Below are 19,353 nucleotides of genomic sequence, written 5' to 3' on the forward strand. Positions count from 1 at the left end.
CTCCGAATTATTCTCTCTCTCTCTCTCTCGCATGAATATTTTATATTTCTCGATAAGTCTTCTGGCGCAATTCGCTTCTCGCGTATTTACGCGCATCGTGCAAGAACGTGCACATACAAATTAACGTAATGACGTTATAAGTATCGCGATCAATTCTGCGATATACACGAGCAACGATACGATGCGGATCCGCGTGAATCAGCGCGGTGCCCCTCGGCACTGATTGCTCGAGTGCGCGCGCGAGTTCACGACGTCACGCGTGCCTCCGCCTGTAATTGTAACTCCGAGGCAGTACCTATCGAGCCGATATTATGCAACTTGTGGGAATAAGCGTGTGGGCCCATTTACCGCGTCTGTCGGTCGCGTGGTCGCCGGTCCTCGCCATATATAGGATCCCGGGTCTCGCCCGTGTAAACGGCCGCGAGAGAAACGGCCAGCGTTTGCACGCGCGAACCCTCCAGATATATTCGACGGCTCTGGAATGTTTCACGATCGGTTTCGTCCATACCACGCGAACGGCAAGCACTTTCCAAGTGTGCTCGCCGCGATACCCGTTTTAACAGTATCGCTCGTTCGAGTTTCTCATTCCCAGCATAGTCCCGTGAATCGCTGCGACTCCCTGCGACTCGCTTGAAAATTGCCGTGTTTAGAGAATGGGACGTACTTTTGCGCGAAATTGCTGTCCGATCAATTATCTCTTCCAAATATGGGTGATCGAGGCGAAAGAAAGTGCGCATTTGCGTTCTGATCGCTTCGGAGAAAAATTAAAGAGAACCGCGATTCGCGATTCTGAACACTGTGTTTCCTGAAATGATACGTTTAAAATGAGTAATCGCCACGGGTAAATTTAATTTTTATATTCAGCGCGACGGGAAAATCACTTCCTCCTCTATGGATTTCTTGCTGCAAAGTGGTTTTACTTACTTACGGTGTTCATTCTAGCGAGATCGTCGAGCGGTTACTTATCGAGATAATAAGCTGTGCTCGGCTTTCACCGCAAGTACGCTCGTGGGGAACGCTATTAATTAACGGGTTGTCGTTAACTTTTGTGTTCCGTGACGCGATCGACGCTGCGGAATTTGCATAATCCGAAAGGCAATTTAGATCGCACGCAGATCCGCACGTCAGTCCGCGTTGCCCGCGAAAACGAGCTCGAGACACGAAAGCGGAGGACACGGCAACCGCAGCACGGTACCATCTCCGTCGTTTATTGCTCATTTCGGGAACACTCGCATTTTATAATACAAGCCCTTGTAACGTGCGCGCACGCTATTCTACCTCGCACCGTTCTCTCTACCAAATTACACACGATCGGAATCGCGTTCAGCCTCTCCCCGCGAGACTGTCATCATCGTCATCATCCAACTGCGGTACCCCACTGACCCGAAATGTAAATGCGCATTGCACGCGAAACGAATTTCCATAATGACTCACGCACTGCTGATGCTGATCTCGCATCGCAGATCGTTGCAGTTCGTCACGTGGACGAGAACATAAAAATTTATGGTGTGCGAATTTTCGTGCCTCGCACAGAGCAGCTTGGGTGTCCGTTCGTGATGCATCTATGATGTACTACGTCAGGATTGGTATGAGAGAAACGTTTCCTTCGGACAGCCGCTCTGTCATTTGCCATGGGGCGTGCGTAGTTTCGCTAATGGCCGATTCAATTGTCAACGGCGCCGGAATCCGGGTCCTGCGACCACAATTAGAGTGACAAATGAGTCCTGGAGGTAGTTCGAAGGGACACGCGCTCGTCGGTATGGTCCCGCGGTCCCGGGGACGTTCATGGGGATTGTCCATGGGGCACACGAAGAGATTGGATACATAGAAGCTGAAGGAGAGAGACCTGGTCCGCGCCGACACCACCTTCGGCTAGTCACTCCTCTCTCCGTCTTCGCGGAGATTAATGGTGGAAGATGGTACGCGCGACGAGAGGGGAGACAAGCCCTCCGTTCCATCCGATCGCTGGAGGTGGAGCCCGTTCGGCGCGCACGAGCTTGCATCCCCGGCGACGATATATTCTCTTCCGATGCCGTTTTTCAACCCGACTCGGGCGACTGTTATGCCAGGGGAGACGCATAAGCGATGTACCGGACGCTTCACGAGCGGATGCCCGCGGATTCCTCTCTTGCGAATCTTGTATCTTGATGTGGCCAGTGAGAAGGCAACCCCGGAACGAGCTGCGCCAACGATAAAGGATACTTTCCCGTTTTCCGGAGATAAATGTTAAATGGAGTTGATCTTTCCTATTTTCTCTCCTTGTCAATTTTTTTCGCCTCTCTTGAGATAATAAGAGGAACCTGGCTTCAGCTTGTTAGTCTGCGGATTCTCCAAAAAAAGGAGAACGCAGGAGTAGGATAGGCCCTTTGAGACCGCTGGTAATCGCATCTTGAATCAGTACGAGCACTGAAATGCGTGCATTTGCTTTAATGATTGTGTATTCCTGTGAACTTACGAGTGTTTGAACGAAGTAATTTTGCACGGATTAAACGCGGCGCTTCGTCGCTCCAGGGATCCTCCCGAGCGGATTCTGGAATACAGCAAAGTCACCCAGAGAAGAGATCATCGCGTGAATGAGCAATTTACACGGATACTCGCGGCTCCTACCCTCTGGCCCGTGTATCGCCTGCCGCCTCAGCAAACGATTATGCACCGCGATTATCGCTAATTGCTGCCGGCGATTAGCGATAATCCTCTGGCGGGATAAGGATGACGTCACCTCGTCGTCCAACTGATATGTTAACGTTCGGATAACGATGGCTTACGTTCCATAAAAATCACCGGGGACACGATAGATCAATCGCGACATTACGACACGAGGCGGGAAAAAGCGCGCGGCAATTAAGTCCGCGATCGAATCTCTCGGGTAATTAAACGACGAGTCGCCCTGGGTGATACGCGCGTGTAATGCTTATCGCGGGCATTTGCATACTTCTCCGAGTGACCACTGCGGTCTGCTTGTCCCTGTAATAAATCCTTCAAAGAGCATTACGCGATGTGTCATTGGCAAGTTGATCGTTCGGCCGGCTACGCAAGAGAAACAAGAAGAGCTGAATTTATGATTAATATTTATTACGACGTCGATTATGCAGTCGCGATTAGCGGGGTCCTGTCGAGCGATAAAATTCAAACGATTATGGAAGACGTATAAATAAATTATTTGTTACGTCTTTTTTTTGTATGTCGGTCTGTAGAGTTAATTGTGGTACAACGGGTGAATAGAATAAATAATTGCAGCTTCGCGCTGCAATCGTGGGGAACTTCCAAATGCAACGAGCAAACGTATGATTTCTCGGATTATTCATAGCTCGGTAGCTCGTTAACGATTCAACGTGAATCGCGAAGTATATGATCGTGTCTGAAGACGAAGAGAAAGAAGAAGGAGGAGGGGTTGGCTCTCACGTGTATGCCAATTTATGCATACTTGACCGGACAACACCCACATGGCTCCGTCCAGATGCGTGAACTATCGATTCGCACGAGGAGGATCTCATACTTCGGATCTCTATGCGATGCAACATCAACCAACTGGCGAACACGACTGCAATATCGAATCTCGCGAATGTCCACAATTTGCGGAGGCGTCAGTCCATTTTCTTGACCCTCTAAACCGCAAATGTTTAAAATATTATTTTGCAAAACGAACTTTATTCACTCATAAATTCATAAGAATATGCAATCATAAAAGAAAATGCTCACATATGAAGACCGCATTTTTAAGAATAAATTCACCACTGTTTCGCACGTCTCAATGGGAGATCTTGAAAAGGGATGAACGCTTCAGCCTCTTCGTCGATTTGGGGTGCTAAAGGGACCTGGCGTCTCGACGTCTCTTTTTCGTTTTACGACTTTTGTCCTCTTTCCGGAATTAGCCCGGGTTCGCGACACAAGTAGCTGGCGCTGTCTGGAAAGTCGGCTATTTTCGTTCCAGACGAGTCGCAGACGTCGCGGAATCCCCGCAGACACATCGACGGGCTAATTTAACCTTAACCCCTTCACACCCTTTCCATTTCCCGCAGCGACTATGTCTCTTCCCCCAAAGTTTTCGTCGTGGTGGTCGTCGTCGGCAGCAGTGACAGCGGCGGATTTTGCCTCCTCAGACAGAGGAACCATTCTGTGCGCGAATCATCCGGCGACATTCTTCCGTCTAGACTCGCAGCGACTTATGTAGAAAGCAGTAAAAGTCACGCATTTCCTCTCGGGAATTTGCAGATGCTTCGAGTTGCTCTTGGAAGAGTTTTATCGTACATTTACGGTTTTATTATTAAAATTCACTAGTCTATCGGACACATCCATCGTTTAATTATTAATATTTATTTTGAGATATTAATAGAGTGCTAAAAAATTTCTTTTTAGAGAGATTTAGTTAACTTTCATTAATACCAATATATAGAGATAATTGGTGCGTTCTTTCGGCGCTATCTCACGCCGTAGCCAGTTTAACGGCATTTACATGCGCGACAAGTACGCAGAGATATGGCATCCTAGTTTGCAAGTGCATCATTCTGTATGTTCACCGTTACTCCTAAGGCGAGTACTCCGGTGCCGGCGTCCTTGCGAACGCAGTTCCGTCTAACTCGATTCTTTCTTATTGCCGGTAAATCAGAACTTCGATATTTATGGTGGCGTGCTTTCAGACTTTTATGCGTCTGTAAACTTTCGCAACGGCCGTTCGCGACTTTTAAGAATTTTAACGCCTCAGCTCGAAGATCTTAACGCGCGAGGTTGAGAAAGATGAAAAAATATTGCTTCAGGCTACCCGTTATTATAATTCACCTGTACAGAGTGCACTATCAAAATAAGAGAGAACAGACCTATTGTACCAGTATATAAAAAATTACCAACAAAAAATCTGGAATTCATAAATTGTTAAAGAAAGAAACATCGTGACGAAAGTAAGAAAGCAACCTGCAGGAATTGGTCGTTTTTAATTCTCGGTGACAATTTTCGTCGCTTATTAAGATCGTAAAGACTCCAAACCGTATCACGCTGATCATTTTAAATTCTCCGTAGGAACTCTCGAGTTCCTTCTGTTAACAGGATATCAGCTCCGACTGCAATCGCATACATTCTCGCTACACCGATTCTCACACCGAACGGTAGTTCCCGTGGCGCAGGAACTGCTCGCGACTTTTCTAGCCGCTTGCGCATTAACCGCTAAGTGGAGCCGACACTCTCTTGGATGTAGGAAATGTCCGTGATTCGCCGAGTTAACTGACCTGTCTATTAGCAGCACATTATCGCCGACCCTCCTGTGGCAGAAGCCCCACACCGGTATCGAGTTGAAGGTGATGTTAATGGTGGAATACTGAATGGGCTCGTTCGTCATGCCTCCGGCGCCCTTTCCGCTCACCTGCATCACGAATTCGCCCTGGAATTCCGCAGGGAAGTAACAGCCCACCATGTACTGGGGGTTGTAACCTTGAATGAACTCGGTCGTCATCGCGGTGCCATCTAAAAGAAAGAAGGAATCTTCATTAGGACCGTTATATATAGTTGCGGAAGCTGCTGATTGATTAAATAACACAGCGTTTTCAAGTGCATAAAACAAATAATCAGACAAGAATCGATCGATAACTAATGCATTGTATCGTATTTACCGAAGCGTAGAATGAACGGACGATTAATCGCGTGAAACGTAACGAATCATGACGAAGAGTCGTGAGAACGATCTTAACGTCGATGTAACGGATCTTCCAATTAATTTTTATGTCGCAGAGATGACTTTCAGATCGGAAGCACAGCTCGTAATGAGCTCGTAGGACTTAAATAAGTTTCGTCTTTGAGCGCAAGTACGTCTGTATGTATCGAAGTGGAATAAATTTGAAAAGATGTTAAACGCTATATTTATAGTTAAACGCTATATTTACAGGTGTAAATAGCTATATGTCTGCCTCTCTAATTAATTTCTTGATCTGGTATGTACGTTGAAAGGCGGAGGTCCGGCAGACACGATGTTGCGTCTCGGCCAGTGCAGAGAGTTATGGCATGCAAAGCGGTAACTGAATTCGTGCTCTACCACCCACATGTCGTGCACTCAGCAGCCCGTGAAAGGTCATTAACGTTGCCGCTAAGTGGTCCCGAGAGACAGGTGCAACGATGACAGATGCGATCACCAGCAAATCTGACGAACACTACTATCGCTTCCTTCTTTCTGCATATATATATATATATATATATATATATATATACACAGGGTGTCCCGGGTTTTAACCGACAAACTGCGGGAGCATATTCTACTAGTGGAAATAAGAAAAAATTCTTATATCGAGTTTGTTTAGAAATGCTTTATTACAAAGTTATAAACCAATATTGAAAAGAAATATGAGATAAGTAACAACGGATTTTTTCACAAAAATAAAAATTATGTACGCAATGATTTAGTGACGCATTTCAAAATGTTGTCCTTGCACATCGATACAAGCTAGACATCGACGTAGTACAGAATTTGTTACAGTACGACATTCCTGAAAATTTTGTTGCATCTCAGTAACTGAATTAGTAATTCGTTGCTTTAAATCTTCAAGCAAGATTACTTCTGTACTGTAAACTTTATTTTTTAAAGTTGCCCATAAATAAAAATCAAGAGGCGTTAAATCGGGCGATCTTGGAGGCCAGAAAACCGGTCCTCCTCGACCAATCCACCTATGAGCGTAATGTTCATCTAACCAGTTTCTAACTTGTCTAGCATAGTGCGATGGACAACCGTCTAACTGTATCCAGCTGTTTTGGCGAAACTGCAGTGGCACATTTTCCATCAAAATTGGTAAATCGTTTGATAGGATTGTCCCTTTCTACTGCATTCACATACCAGTTACAAAATTCGACTCGTTTCTGATAATCGATTGGAAGTAATTCTTGTACAGGTGTGTAATGATATGCGAATCTGTCATCAGCACGCAATGTTCTCCAAATAGTGTTTCGTGATATCTGCAATTGAGCTGAAGCACGTCGAACACTTTGTGTAGGAGTATTATCAAAAAGATTTAAGATTCTTTCCGAGCGTCGTCGGTGTCTTAGAGCTGAACGAACATCATCATATTCATTCATAGGTCGAAATGAACCCAAATTACGTAATTGCAAATGGGTATTACTAAACACAGAACTATCTGGTACTCTCCTGTTAGGAAATCTACGTTGATACTCTCGTACGGCAGCTCGTGCATTTCCGTCACAAAATCCGTACACGAAATGAATATCAGTGTATTTCTCATTTGAAAACACTTTTGGCATTCTGATAGTAATTGCTAGTTGACACGACGATTGAAATCTAACAGCTACTGTTGTGAAAGTAACAATCATACTGAATCGTTTCAACATAGTGAACATGAATACATGTGAATACACATAACATAAACATCTTCGACCTTCCAAATTCGACACTATGTTCCGTTGTTACTTATCTCATATTTCTTTTCAATATTGGTTTATAACTTTGTAATAAAGCATTTCTAAGCAAACTCGATATAAGAATTTTTTTCTTATTTCCACTAGTAGAATATGCTCCCGCAGTTTGTCGGTTAAAACCCGGGACACCCTGACAAATATAAAATGGGACACCCTGTACAGAGTGTCCCATTTTATATTTGTCAGTAAAATATTTCGATACGACGTCGTTTCAGAGAAAAATGTTTCAGACAAAAGTTATATGGCTTCGAGGGGGCAAGATGATGATATTCTCAATTTAATTGTAGATGGCGCCACTTTCGAGATTTCATCATGGCGGCCATTTTTGTAAATGGAAGTCGATTTTTCTCTCTAAGTGAAAGTTGTAGCTGATAATGAGACGAATACAACGGTTTTTTGTTTTTTGAAATTGGACCATTTTTCAGTGAGTTACAGCGTTTCAAAGTATACTGTTTTATAATTTAAGTATACACATAAACCAAATCTTGTATCGAAAAATGTTTCTTACAAAAGTTTTATGACTTCAAGGGGGACATAAGATGCTGCCACTGATTTGACCTTGGGTGCGCCTGTCAAGGTTTATGTGAAGGTTAACTTTTTTTTTTAATGGATCTCTTTATTTCTCATTATACAGTCTTGTAGCTTACCTCGAGAGCTTTTCAAAACACTATAATAAAGTATTTTTTCGTTAAATATTATTCGAGTTATGAGAACTACAAGTTACAATACTGCCGGCATTTGCATTACCCAAAGTGTACCGTTCTATCAACTATTCTACTTTTAGCGCTACCCAGGAACAACAGCGTGGACGTAGTAGGTTTCTGTTCCCTTCGGGGTGCTTTATTAATGTGAGTCCCCTTGCCTCTTACAATTGGGGGTGCTTGTTTAATGTGAGTCCCCTTGCCTCTCACAATTGGGGGTGCTTGATTTACTATAAATTTTTAGTTTAAAAGATGTTCAATGTTGGCACCGATATATATATATATATATATATATATATACAGGGTGTCCCATTTTATATTTGTCAGTAAAATATTGTCAAAAATGTGTTAGGCCAAACTTGCATGGTTTCGAGGGACACATAATTTGTTCTAAATAGTTTTTTATTAGGTGGACGCGTAGAGGTCATATGGAGGTCAACTTCGTTTTTTTAAATGGTATGATATGTTTTTTTACGTACCATCTAGTAGAGCGTTTGAAGATGCGCACATTGATCTACGGGTCAAAATCATTCAAGGTCACTGAAAACCAACTGCAAGGGAAAATAATTTACTTTATATTGCCTAGAGTTCTCTGCTATTAAAAATACTGTAAACACAGAAATGAAAAAGTTCTAGTCCTTAGAAATTTTTTCTCTTTCCGGGAAGTTCTGAGTTGATGATATCATTATTTGTTATATTGCCTAGAGTTCTCTGCTATTGAAAATACCGTAATCTCAGAAATGAAAAAGTTCTAGCACTTAGAAATTTTAGCCTTCAGTGACCTTGAATGATTTTGACTCGTATATCAATGTGCGCATCTTCAAACACTCTACTAGATGGTACGTAAAAAAACATCATACCATTTAAAAAAACGAAGTTGACCTTCATATGACCTCTATGCGTCCACCTAATAAAAAATTATTTAGAACAAATTATGTGTCCCTCGAAACCATGCAAGTTTGGTCTGACACATTTTTTCTATCACCAATAACAGCCGAGATATTCAGGTGGTCTGTTTTAGGTGCCTCACCCTGTATATATACATAGAATCGAATATATAGAAATATATAGAAAATTAGTTAATTATTATTATTTTTTATATATATATAATGTAAAATAATAATAATTAACCAATTTTCTATATATTTCAAGTGGCAAACTCTTTTCTCTTAAGCGATAAAAAATATATGTATATACAATATGTTCTATTAATAAGAATTTTATGATGCAAATAAAGGGAAGGCTGATTGTTTTTTTTCAATAAATCAACCAAAATGTCTGAAATATATTCTCTCCATTTGAAAATCTCAAAGTTTATAAAAACTCCATTCTGCGATGTGGCAATCGTCACTAGACGATTGGCGAACACTTGTGGAACACTCTCTGTTACGGAACGCTGATTGAAAAAGGAACACCGTCGTGCGCAATTGTAAGTCGAGCAAACCATAATGCGGTCGGCCAATTGGCGCGGCCTCCGACAGCCTGTTTCTTCCCTTCTTATTCCTGTTATTCTCTCTCTCTCTCTCTCTCAGTCTCGTTTTATAATCAATGTTCGCGCAAAAAGCGCCATCGTAAATTACTTCACGCATGATCCGCGACGTGATGGAGGCCGAGCCGCGGATCAAAGCTCTCGCGGTCTGCGCCGTGGCGATCATTAACGAGGAGCATTGTGCGTATGCATCCTTTGTGCGACTCGCTGAACTGCGAACATCCCTTCGTGCGATCGGCAGTGCGCTGTAGCAGGTAGCGGCTGAAAACCTGGCTGAAAGGTTTTCTGGCGGACGAGGCGCACGCACATGACGAATAAAACGCATTCTCCCGGTTATTATTGTCCTGCGGACTATGATTAAGCCTCTCGCTGGACACGACGGCACGAGAGATCCTCCGCGCTCGGGGAAATGCACGGCGTGATGTCAGAACGAAAGAGAGAAAAATAAAGAAACGATTGGACGTGCGCGAGAAGGAGAGAAAAGTCGTTCGGCTGGAGTATCACGTAAACGCGTAATCATAGCGACGGCATTTGCCAAGAACGCGAAGAGGAAGGTGAAGAACGTCGTTGGTGAAATAATGGAATGCCAATTAATGACGCAGAGTAAGTGGGATCAGGCGTCAGCGATGTACACGCGCGTGCACGAGCGGAAGAGTGGGTCCTTACTTTTTATCTAGTTTCCAGCAGGTGGTATTTTAATAGGCTTTAAATTTGAATTAATGTCGAATTAAAAGCCTGTTGAGACGACGTATATTCCACCTCATCTTTCATCTCGAGCTATTGATTAATTGATATAATCGTAATTTTTAAAACAAATTAAACAGTGACTTTGCATTGTCGTTAGACGAAGATAAATCGACCCGAGAGCGGCGCGCCTTTATTCTTTCCACGAGCGCGTAAATTCCGGATGTCATTAATTGGCCGATGAGTAATTAAAGCCGGCAGGGCGACGCGAGAGTCGCGGATGTACGTGCATTACGCGACAAAAGAAATAAATGATAGAACACGAGTAAGTAGAGGCGGCCGCGCTTGCGTTCATTTTACTAAGGCTGCGAACGACGGAAGTGGGATCAAGTTTTTCCCACAAACCCTCCTCGGCAGCCTGCCTATGCGCAGCGTACCTTTGTAAATACGTGTTATCTCCTGACGATCTGCGCGATTAACGCGCTGCCCGCGATCGTCCCGATCCTCTTGCCGCTCTCGTCGCAAAGGGACTCGACTTGAAAGAAGCCGCTCAAATTCAAGCTTCCGCAAGGAACACAATTTTTCAACATCCACCGCGAGATTGAGAGTCCACGGACTTGCTACGGATGAATTGAATGAAATTCATGGACTCCCGGAAATGTGACAGCTTCCACTCCCGATGGTCGCTTATTTATTTTAGCGAGGTGCGATCCGTCCGGTAAAGATTTACTCGAGAGGTATCATCCTCGAGGATGACAAGAATTAGCACGAAAGCTCTCTCTCTCTCGAGTCACGCACCTGCTCGCGAGGAAACGTCCTCGCGAAATTCCTCGGCGCATCGGAATCCTGGAACGCCGGCGATGCGAGTACTCGCACGCTCTCTCGCTCGTACGTACGTAACATTAATTTATCTTGAAGCGTAATTTCCGCTCTAATGGGCGCCATCAATACGACAGAGGAGGGCACGAGCGAGAGAGAGAGAGAGATCGGTGCGCGCAATCTCGATCGTATTCAATGTCTTCGCATGTTCGAGGGACGTATCCCCCGGGCGACGCCACGGACGCGCGCAACGTCGTGCCCTAAGGGATGCAGGATGCATTCCTCGCGCGCATCCGCCTATGGGATACCGGGGCGGGGGGGGGGGGGGGGGGAGGGGGGAGGCCCGGCCGACGCCGGGCAATTACTCGGACGACTTTTTGGTTCCGGTAAGAGGCGTTTCTCTCATTCTTTCTCGCGTGCATGCGTCCGCGCTCCACCTTATCGCTCTCTTTTATCTACATAAAGGACGATCAACTGCCCCTCTTACGTGACCTTCATTCCCGGCTTCGTTTCCAGCAGCCTCGGTCGTCCTCCTCTCGCCGCTGCAGCGCTCATCCCGGTCTCTTCCTTCTCCCCTGCTTCGCTCTCAGCTCCCCCTTCTGATGGTGCCAGGTGTTCGCGTGCAGCAGCACGCTCTCAATCCATCGGGATTATCGATGGACAGTGGGTAGGTAATCGATATCCCAAGTACTCTATTTATGAGTCCTCAGTCTTAACGATAAACTATGCGCGTCGCATTATAATTAGCGAGCGTCACGCATCGCGCGCGATCGCCTTCCACTCGTGAGAGGCCTCATGAGAGACGCTTCGAAGTGCCGGGAAAGCAGCACTATGTAGACCTAGATAATCCCGGGTAATGGAAATCCAGTTTTCCGATAGGATGATGACCGATAGGATCGATAAGTAATTTGACGTTAAAGATATAACTGCGATCTTCGTGCGAAGGATCGTTCCGGATAAGATCGAAGCATCGCCAGGTGTAATCGTTGCCTTGATTTATGCACAACTGATGATCCCTAAACGTGTACTTGGAGAAACTCCGTGATTTCATCTAGACTATTTTATTCCGTGCATTTACGGTTTTAAGATATTATTAAGTCGTCAATTATGCTGAGAAAATAGCTCAGTCGTGTCTCTCCGATTAAAAGAAGACGAGCTGTCAGATTGTTCGTCTTCTCGACGATCCCATCTCGTTTTTCCCGTTCGTATGCCCTTCATCTCCGCTCCGTGATTACTCGAGGTTTCCTCCAACCTTTCTTCGCCGCGTTCCTTCGCCGGGCGATTCGAGTCTCATCTCGCGAGGAGATACCAGGTGTTCGCGTCCAGGAGGGCCCTTAATCCGTACCTCCTGGTGAATTCTTAATGAACGCGAGAGGCCCCGATATGCCGAATGATCGCTCTGGAAATTAGAGGCTTGCGGCTAGAGAGGAAGGGACGCGACCACGCATTATTTTAAGAACGGGCTTGCTCGCACTCCATCTCCACCCTTACTGACGATTCTCGGATCGAAAAAAATGAAAGGACGCGATTTTCTCTCCTTTTCCATACGAGCGACCAGAAATCAATGCCAATGGGGAGCACGCAAATGCGCTGCATCAATTAAAATCACTACAAAAATTATGTTTTCTTTGCAACAATAAACCGCAAATATCAAGACAATATCATCGTGCAAGAACGTTTTCGTGATATTACGTCATTAACTAAGTAATCCGGGTCGCGTCTAGATGCATTATAACTCAATGCCGCCGTCTAGACGCGACCCGGATTACTTAGTTAACGACTGAATAAAATTTTATTTGCAGAACGAAATGAAACGCGCCACTTCTGACATCGTGAGCAATCAAACTCGAACAAATTCGATGATTACAGATTGACGGCTTCAATCAAGAGATGGAGAATTCGCAAAAATCATCAAGATGTGATTCTTTTCGTGTTGCGGAATCAGTCGCGATTAGATCGACGTAGCACGTATCATTCATCTCGAATTGGACGATAAATCGGCGACCTTAAACCTTTCGCGTAATGGAAATCGATGGGGCCGTGATTATGAAATATCGGCGATCGTTGAATCTCACCTTTGCGCGCGAATCCGCGTCGGTACCGTTTCCTCGGCGTTTAACTCGACATCCAGGCTCGATCGTATCGCGAGAGCCGCGAGATCTCTACGCCCGGCTCGGCTCGGCTTGTCTTGGCTCGGCAAGAGAGAGAGAAGGGTTTTCAAATTGCTCGGTAAGATCTGCCCAGAAGATCGCTGCACTTTCCATTAGACCGGGAGGTCAGACCTCAAAACCGTGCGAAAGGTGTGGCCCGGTATATCGAGTACACCGTCGCCGCTAATGTTGTTTAGTAACGACTCCGAGATGCGAGACGTGTACGTGTGTCTACATACAAGTGTCTCTCTCTCTCTCTCTCTCTCTCTTGTTGCACGTATTATAATTTTGTAATGATTTATCGTAGCCGGGGGTGTCTATCATTTCGAACGCGCGCAATGGTCGAGAGAGCCCGGGATGACAATCCATTAAGCCGTGCGAAGAAAAAGTTGTACGAAACTCTTAGAGAGCATTTAATTATAGATATGATTATCCCAGTTAAAATCCTCCAATTTTAAAAATTATATTTTTGTATACAAAATAATAAAAATTAATTAAAAGTCTTATTAATTCTACTTGCATGCGTTGCAATTTTTAAAAATTCCTAGATAGATGCTTCTATGTGTTTCTCTCCGTTGAATGCTTAATAAACATCAGAAACAAAATTTAAATTTAGTGCACATTCATCGCACCACGGGACGCGCGGCAAAGGAATATCCACACTGTGCGCTACTGCTGAAATACCGCTGAAATACCACCCCGTATCTCGCTAGCGCGTAACGTAGGTAAGGCTTATATTCGTTCGATGTGTCAAAAAGAACTAAAATTATGCTAAAAGGGCGCGACGCACGCGGCCAGCCTGCCGCCTACTCCCACGTCTCGTTTCATTATCTACAGCCAAAAAAAGACGTGAAGGGGTGGAAGACGGGTCGCGCTAGCTAACTCTCGGCGACACCGGCTCCGATAAATCCCGGGCGTCGCCGGTTCCGCCGCATAATCTCGCGCTCGGCAACGGTCCCGGGATCGTCGCGGGAAGGGCACCGTCGGGGGGCCCGGCTGCTTGGCAGGGCACGCTGGCTCGGGAGGAGACTTCAAAGCCGTGCGAAAGGTGTGGCACGCGGTGCGGCACGGGGTCCCGGAGTTATGGGGCCTCGGCGGGTTCGGTTCTCAGGAACCCGAGACCACCGAGTTCAGTCGTACATAATGCGCGGAGGGGCGAGCGCGCGCGCGACAAGCAGCAAGGAGCGAGCGAGGCCGAGCGTTACGCCTCTCCACCTCCTCATCCTCTTTCTGCCCTTCTGCCTCTTCTGCCTCTACGTCGCCGGCGTCGTTTTCTTCCTGTTCCTTTCGGCTCTCGCCCGAAAGCCTCCTCCCACATACCTGTCTTTGTTTGCCTTACCAACGACCGCTCGTCGATCAGCTGTATTTCGAGAACCTGAGGGGCCCCACCCGAGAGCGCCGCCGCCGCTGAAACGCGGGGGGGCCCGGGCGTAATCTCGTTTGCGCGCGGCCGACTGATCCTCGCCGGGAGACGTGTTCATCTCCATCATGGTACCCCAAGAAGACCGGATCACGAGCGGGGATTCATTTAACGGGGCACTCTGCGCGGCACTGTTTGGACTGGATTATCATTCCACGTCCAAATCCACGCGCAAACACAGCCGACGATGGAGTCGCGGACTGTGCATCGTGCACGTGCACACGGCGGAAGATACCTCGTGAAGGTTTAGACGATCGCGAGGTTCGCTCTTAAGCAGGCCTCCACTCTTACTTTCCACCTTGCGATTGGCAACCGGAGCTCCCGATCCTGAACCCCACCTCGACTTCCGACTCCTCGTTCTCCAAGTCTCATACATAGGCAATCGGCAAATGCGTCAGGTTAAATACCAAGCAATTTTTGCGAAGGTGTAATTACAAGAAAACCATGAGTCATCCTTATTAAATGCCGCATGAGGTTGCATCAGATTGCACGTGGTTTGCAGCGCAAACAGCTTCACGAGATGCTGCACGACGGAGCGTAATGAAATCCGCTCGAATAACACCGCATCTATTTATCCTTTTATCCTCGCGATAAGGCGTATGCGTTAGGCGCGTGTTGTGTCTGGCGATTGCTTTTATCAGTAGACTGCCTGAAGTCCTCTTCAGGAAGAAGGTGGAAATCTAGCGGTTGCTTCGATCAGGCCAGTAAATCTCGCATCTGCGGGACCGGGTGACATCAGCATCGCGGTTATCAGCAAGAGTGCTGAGTGCGAAAGCCGCGAAGGAGCTTCGTGTCTCGTGTCCGTTGGTCACCTGAGAGACCTCACGAAGACCGCGCCTAGATGTGCGAGATAAGCAGCACAAGTATGCGCTGTGTCTAGCGAGATCACTACCGTGATTCGCGACCCGTTAACGGTGGCTCCTGCACGCCTCGTTTACTCGACAAAGTACGCGAGTCCGCGGATACAGTTACTGATTGCTGCTCTGGCAAGGTCCCTTGGCGAACCTTGCGATGGGATAGTCTCAGGATTTCCGGCAGTGGTTAATGAGTACCTGTATGAATTAGAGATCCAGTATTTGTGGAGAAAAAAATCGGGGCGCATTGGAGCATCGTAGTTTTTCCCTTGTCGCCTAGAATTCTTCCGAGGATTAAATTTGTCACTGTAAGGATTTGTCAACAAAAATTAGGCAGTCTTCATAATTCTTCTTTTATGTTGCACGCTCTGCGTAATTGTAATCTCTATATTGTGATATAAATTTTATTTTAATGTGCGGATTAATTGCGGACACACTCCCTCCTATTCTCTCGTGTGATCAAGTAATTCCTAGGCCAACACGATTATGAGAGTATGAAGTAAGAGAAAGGGAGAAAGAGAAAATGATATGAATAATCGTAGTCATCCGAATGCGGTTATCGTTCAAAAGGAATGCTAAAGAGATCTACCAGTCGTTCGGTCACTTCTGTGTTAGTCACTTGAGCCTCTGACGAGTCCGTACCGGAGCACCGCACCGCAGATAAAGAGTTATGCATATACACGTCGAAATGTACAGGACGTACCGAAATCGGCTCCTACAAGAGTGTGTAAAAATTAATTTTAAATTAAAGTTACATTACGAAACCGAGATTGCAACATAAGTATACAACGAAAACGATGAATCGAGAATATTGTGCAAATCTGTTATAATAAAGCAAATAGTTATAATTCTTGGTGAGAATTCTAGATAATCCCGAAAAAACGTTTCATTTTTTAGCAGGAGATTGTTTATCGGGAGATTTGTGATCTTATGGAAAAGGTACTATTTTAGCAACTTTTGATTAAAATATTTTTTCGAAACTCGCCAGGTCTGTCTCGTGCGAGTCGATGTTTCTGCAACATCCTGTACAATCATATTCGCGTGCCAGAGCGCATACAAAAGGACCTCTCGAGTCGGTGTTGCATGCCTGTTTACAAGGAGAGCCGCCCGAGTAAACCGATACCGGGCTGATAAAGAGGAACTCGAACATAAACTGCGTTACAGGCAAAAATAAATCGAAAGTAAGAGCGAGCGAGAGAAACCGAGGGCCGCCGATTGAGAGGAGCTCTTAATCGATCGCGTTCACGGGCCTGGTATCGAAATCCAATAAATTACGATAATAATAACAAGCACACTGTGAGTTAACATTTGCGCGCAGTGCTCGTATTTCTGAATACCTTTCTAAGGAATAAAAGCATTCTTTCCCACGATCGACTTTGCTTTATTTTGAATATTAATCACGTCTTTCTACATTAATTAATAAATTGTAATAACACTTTCAACATGTCTCTAACGTTAATAAATTACCCCAAATATTTTCCAAATTGTTAAAAATTATCATTCAATGGCTATCATTGTGAAATGAAAAGTGGAGAACGTGATCGCATCGAACCTGTGTGAAGTTAGCACCCCATTTTTTAAATTTTGAAATTCTAAAAGTTGTTCCAGGTTGTTCTAGACTTGTTCCAAATTGTTCCAGAAGATCAAATTTATATAATAAAAATTTTCGCGGAAAATTGAAAAAAACAATTTTTTTACCTGGCACCCCATTTTTCGAAAATCAAACTTTTAAAGGTTGTTCCAGGTTGTTCTAGTTGTTCTAAACATTGTTCCAAAGTATTAGATTGAGTGGTCAAAACCTTTACGAGATATCGAAAAAAAAGAATTTTGGAAAAAATCGTTTTTGGACATTCTTTCCCAAACAAAATAACTTACAACATTGTCGAGTTAGAATATATTTATAACCGTGTAGAACAACTCAGAACAAAAATTTCAAGACCATAGCAACAATATAAGGTCCACTTTACTCTTTAATGGAAAATATTATTTTTCTATTTTCTTGGGTAAAAAACTTGTTCCAGGCTTCCCGCTTTAGAACTATCGTTTTCTCGAGTAGAACAACCGGGAACAAAATTTCTACGCCCCGATTCGAAACCTAAGGATGACTTTACTCTTGTACCCTACTCGAAAAATTTGGTTTTTCGCGATTTTCTTGGATATAAAACTTGTTCCAGGCTTCCTGCTTTAGAACTATCCAGGTTGTCCTGGAACAACTTTTAGAATTTCAAAATTTCAAAAATGGGGTGCTAACTGCACACAGGTTCGCATCGAGGACCGCACGATGGTGGGTTTCAACTAACGAGCGGCCGAGCAAAGCGTGCATTATAAATCTTCTGGCTCCTATGCTCGCGTTGAAGTTCCATCCACGCGACTTCTTCGCCATCGTCGTCGTCGTCGTCGTCGCTTGCTCGCCTCGCGTGACCAGAACGACCAGAGCCCGCAGATGCTGCTCTACCTTCTGTGATATATAAGCGAGTCCTCGCGACGAGATAATGACTTCACAGCTGGATGCATCGCGCGCATCGCGGTTGTCATAAATTATTCCTTATTCATCGCTCGCCTCATCGATGGATGACAGATGGATCTAACATCGGAGACGCGGACGCGCGCGTGGCTGCCGTGCGGCAGCTCGTTCGTCTGTCGATGCGACATTGCGAGCGGTAGAACGTGCAGTCTGTCATAATTCAATGCTGAACTTCATCGTCGATTTCCTCCGGTCGGAATCGCGCGCGCACTTGACACGCACGCGAGTTAATAACAATGTTTCTCTACGATATGGGAGATTAATTTAATTTTTTTTTTAATCACGAAATATCGTTTGATCGTAGAAATAATTGTGATCGAGATAAGGTATCTCTCTCTTTCTCTCCCGTTGTTGATTCCCACTAAATGTATCCGACACGTGATTAAGGACCGACACGGCGGCCGTGGACCGCAGCTACGTGTCGCGGAGCGGTAACCGGTAAATTACGGTGAGAATTCTCACGAGAGAACCGCACGCCCCTTTCCTCGCCTTTCGTCTCTCCCTTTCTCTCCCGTTGGCGAACGCAAATGCGCAAACAGTGTAACAAAGTCGTAACGGCGCTATTATCTGTTTAAAACCACACGCGGGCCGATTACGCGCGGGCACCAGCACCATCGTCACGCTATCTCGGCGCCCTTAAGGGAGCGCCGACCTGCGAGCCCTACAAAGAGAGAGAGAGAGAGAGAGAACGCAACATAGTACCCGCCGCAGGTCGAGCTCGCGCGCGACGCGGTAGAGATATTTGCTATCTTCACTGGAAAACGAACGTTTCCGGCGACGACGGCGGCGGCGGTGCCTCGCCTTTCTCGTTCCGCGTCCTCTGTTTATCGAGCCATGGGAAACGTAAGCTCGCGTATCTCGTTTTCCTTCCTCACGAAGAAAGGCGGGCCGGCGCGACGCGCCGCCGGGTTTAAAGACCTCTAGACGATGCTTGATAGCCTCCTCTTCGCCGCGAGAGAGGAAGAGGGAGTGAGGAATAATGCTACCTTCGATAAAAAATTATTATTTGTGAGTTTTTATCGATTATTCTATTAATTATTAGTACGCTCAATTAATTACTTAATTTCAAGTTATAATAATGAATTAATTGTTATCGTTAAAGTTTGTGCAGTTAAAAATTATTATGTGCATATATTACATATTACGTTATAAAAAATGTCCAAGAATTTTCAAAGAATTACGGAATCCTTATGATTGCTGCGCTGAGAATCTTTCACATGGGACATCCGACACCGTAACTGTTTCGCGATGCACTTGCATCGCTGCGGCAGTGACATTATTCCGTCGCTGCAATCTGAGGAAATA

The 19,353-nt window shown here is 45.3% G+C and overlaps 1 protein-coding gene across 1 annotated transcript in view; it reads right to left on the reverse strand.

Moving 5' to 3' along the window:
- LOC105277004 overlaps nucleotides 1–19,353 on the reverse strand; it is a 69,161-nt gene that overhangs the window by 13,719 nt on the left and 36,089 nt on the right. The window contains exon 3 of the mRNA XM_011335109.3: nucleotides 5,220–5,454. Within this exon, the coding sequence (XP_011333411.1) occupies nucleotides 5,220–5,454 (235 nt within the window). The remainder of the gene's footprint in view (nucleotides 1–5,219; nucleotides 5,455–19,353) is intronic.

Source organism: Ooceraea biroi, chromosome 3 (assembly GCF_003672135.1).
Source record: "Ooceraea biroi isolate clonal line C1 chromosome 3, Obir_v5.4, whole genome shotgun sequence".
Taxonomy (NCBI): domain Eukaryota; kingdom Metazoa; phylum Arthropoda; class Insecta; order Hymenoptera; family Formicidae; genus Ooceraea; species Ooceraea biroi.